Source organism: Sitodiplosis mosellana, unplaced genomic scaffold (assembly GCF_009176505.1).
Source record: "Sitodiplosis mosellana isolate CC-2019 unplaced genomic scaffold, AAFC_SMos_1.0 Smas_scaffold_80, whole genome shotgun sequence".
Lineage (NCBI taxonomy): Eukaryota > Metazoa > Arthropoda > Insecta > Diptera > Cecidomyiidae > Sitodiplosis > Sitodiplosis mosellana.
This window is the reverse complement of record NW_022595322.1, coordinates 5854-8038: the sequence shown is the minus strand read 5'-3', so window position 1 is coordinate 8038 and position 2185 is coordinate 5854. Positions and strand designations below refer to the sequence as shown.

Sequence of the window (2185 nt, the reverse complement as noted above, 5' to 3'; positions counted from 1 at the left end):
AATTAAAACATTACAGAGACGGATACGAAATGCAAGTGTATATGGTAAAAAGTAAATAAACTGACGTTTAGTGTTGCCACACGCGTTAAACACGCACATCCACATCCATAGTCTCGACAATAAAAATGAAAACGAAGGGGAAAATGTGGGAAAACTGGAGAAAGCTCATTCATGTTGACGCCTTAGGAATGTCATGAAAAATGTGACACTTTCATTATTCAGGCGTAGTAAGAATTGTTTTCACGCAAATTGCGAGAGATTTGTTTCACAATAATTTGACAATATTTTCAATAGATAAATTTGAATGAATTGAAAGTAGCTTAAAAGAATGTAAAAAGCATTTTTTATTTGAAATATAGTAGAATAGGTTGAAAACAATTGGATCGAAGCTTTTTTAAGCAGTTTTTTAAGCAGCAAACATTTACATTGGTTGGCAGAAATAGCGTAGTAGCTAGCGCAAAAAGGTCAACATGTTATTTGGTAGTTTTTCAATAACCAAAAAAGATTTTCAAAGCGAGCCAAGAGAGCGAAGTGAACCAAAAGAGCATTGGAGAGCCTGGGATGAATACTACAGGATGGACCTTTATCGGCATCGCTATCGTAAATCCAAGTAAATTGGTTCATAACATTCTTTAATTTATCTGAAATTTATTCAACCTTCTGTGACAACAAAACAAAGGACTTCAAAAGAAACAATGTAATAATCAAATTGTATTGGTATAGGTTTCCGTTACAAAAACATCGTCGGAAAGTTGTAACACGAACACAATCAGAGACAGATATTAATGCCGACATTTCGGAATGTGAACAAACCGAAAATCCTCCAAAAGTCAGTTCGAAACTAGAAACTTTCACTAAAATGCTATTCAATCGCTCAAGTTCGCTACAACACAGTCCAAAAAAGGTGACCAGCTCATCGTCAACCACGTGGATGGAAAATTTATGGTATAACAAATTATAAATGTGAAAAGTTCTGTGCTTTATAACTGTACAATATACATTTCACATTTCAATGCCGTCAATGTCAATGTGCTTTGAATAATTTTGTGCGAAATTTTTTGTAGGACAAACATGAAATTTCAGAGATCTGCCGAGCCCACACCGCCAGAACGAGCGTTGCGTGAACGAGCATACATTTCGAGCCAAGAATGGGTAGAGAAATCGGATGGCCGTTACAAGATCATGGCCCATTTGGATACTATCGGCTTTAGAGAGGATAAAAACTGGTTCTTGCTGAACGATACAACAGTCCGAACGAATCGTCTGATGACGTGGATTCCATTACCAGCCGATTGTGTTGCCCTGGAAGAACTAGCCCCTTTCAATTCACCAAAAGGAATACTGATGGAATTGCTCGCTTCATTGCAACATCCATACATTTATCCAGTGCTAGATCTGGGCATTTTCAATTCGAACCAAACGAATTTCGCGTGTCTCGTTATGCCGATCAATGAGCGTGGCAGCCTCAAAGATTATATTTACAAAGTAAGCTATAGTTCATCATAATAATTTAATATCGATGCGTGTATTCATTTTGTTGGATAATCTCCCGTTTTTTGAATTCATTCGCGAACAATTACGCATGTGGTCCTAGGCGATACGGTGGAATGAGCCATGGAGACGTAAATACGCAAAAAAGTCAATTTGTTTGACATTGGCACAGGTGCAACGGTTTGGTCGACATATTTTGGAAGCGTTGCTATTTCTGCGCGAACGAGGCATTCCATCACATGGCCACTTGCATAGCGGCAATGTCATACTACAAAATGGTGTTGCCAGGTAATTGTTTTTGGATTTATTTATGTCACCTGATTTGACACTCGTCGAAAATACTTTAGGTTATCGGGATTGGAAAATGGTTTGCTCGGCCTAGACTCGAAAGTGAATGCGATTGATTCGGCAAAGAATATTGCTGATGTTGAACACAGGGATGTTATTTGCTTCGGCCATTTACTCTTTGAAATGTGCACGGGATTTGAATTGCTAACACCGCGCCCAACCGCTGACAACTTGTTCTTAGACTTGGAACGATATCCAAAGGTGGTCAAAGTGCTGCAATGGATTTTTGAATCTCCCGGTGATCGATATCCAACTGTTGCGGAACTTGTGCGATGTGATTTATTCCGACACGTCGAATTACGTGAAATGAGGGGAGCATCAATTTCGGTGAGGTTATTTTCATTCA

At 38.7% G+C, this 2185-nt stretch overlaps 1 protein-coding gene across 1 annotated transcript in view; it reads left to right on the top strand.

Moving 5' to 3' along the window:
* Positions 1-584: 584 nt before the first annotated feature.
* LOC129570808 (slowpoke-binding protein-like) overlaps positions 585-2185 on the top strand; it is a 2166-nt gene continuing 565 nt past the window's right edge. Inside the window, exons 1-5 of the mRNA XM_055450532.1 lie at positions 585-610; positions 724-945; positions 1065-1485; positions 1595-1779; positions 1839-2166. Coding sequence (XP_055306507.1) covers positions 860-945; positions 1065-1485; positions 1595-1779; positions 1839-2166 — 1020 coding nt within the window. The 5' untranslated portion in view covers positions 585-610; positions 724-859. The remainder of the gene's footprint in view (positions 611-723; positions 946-1064; positions 1486-1594; positions 1780-1838; positions 2167-2185) is intronic.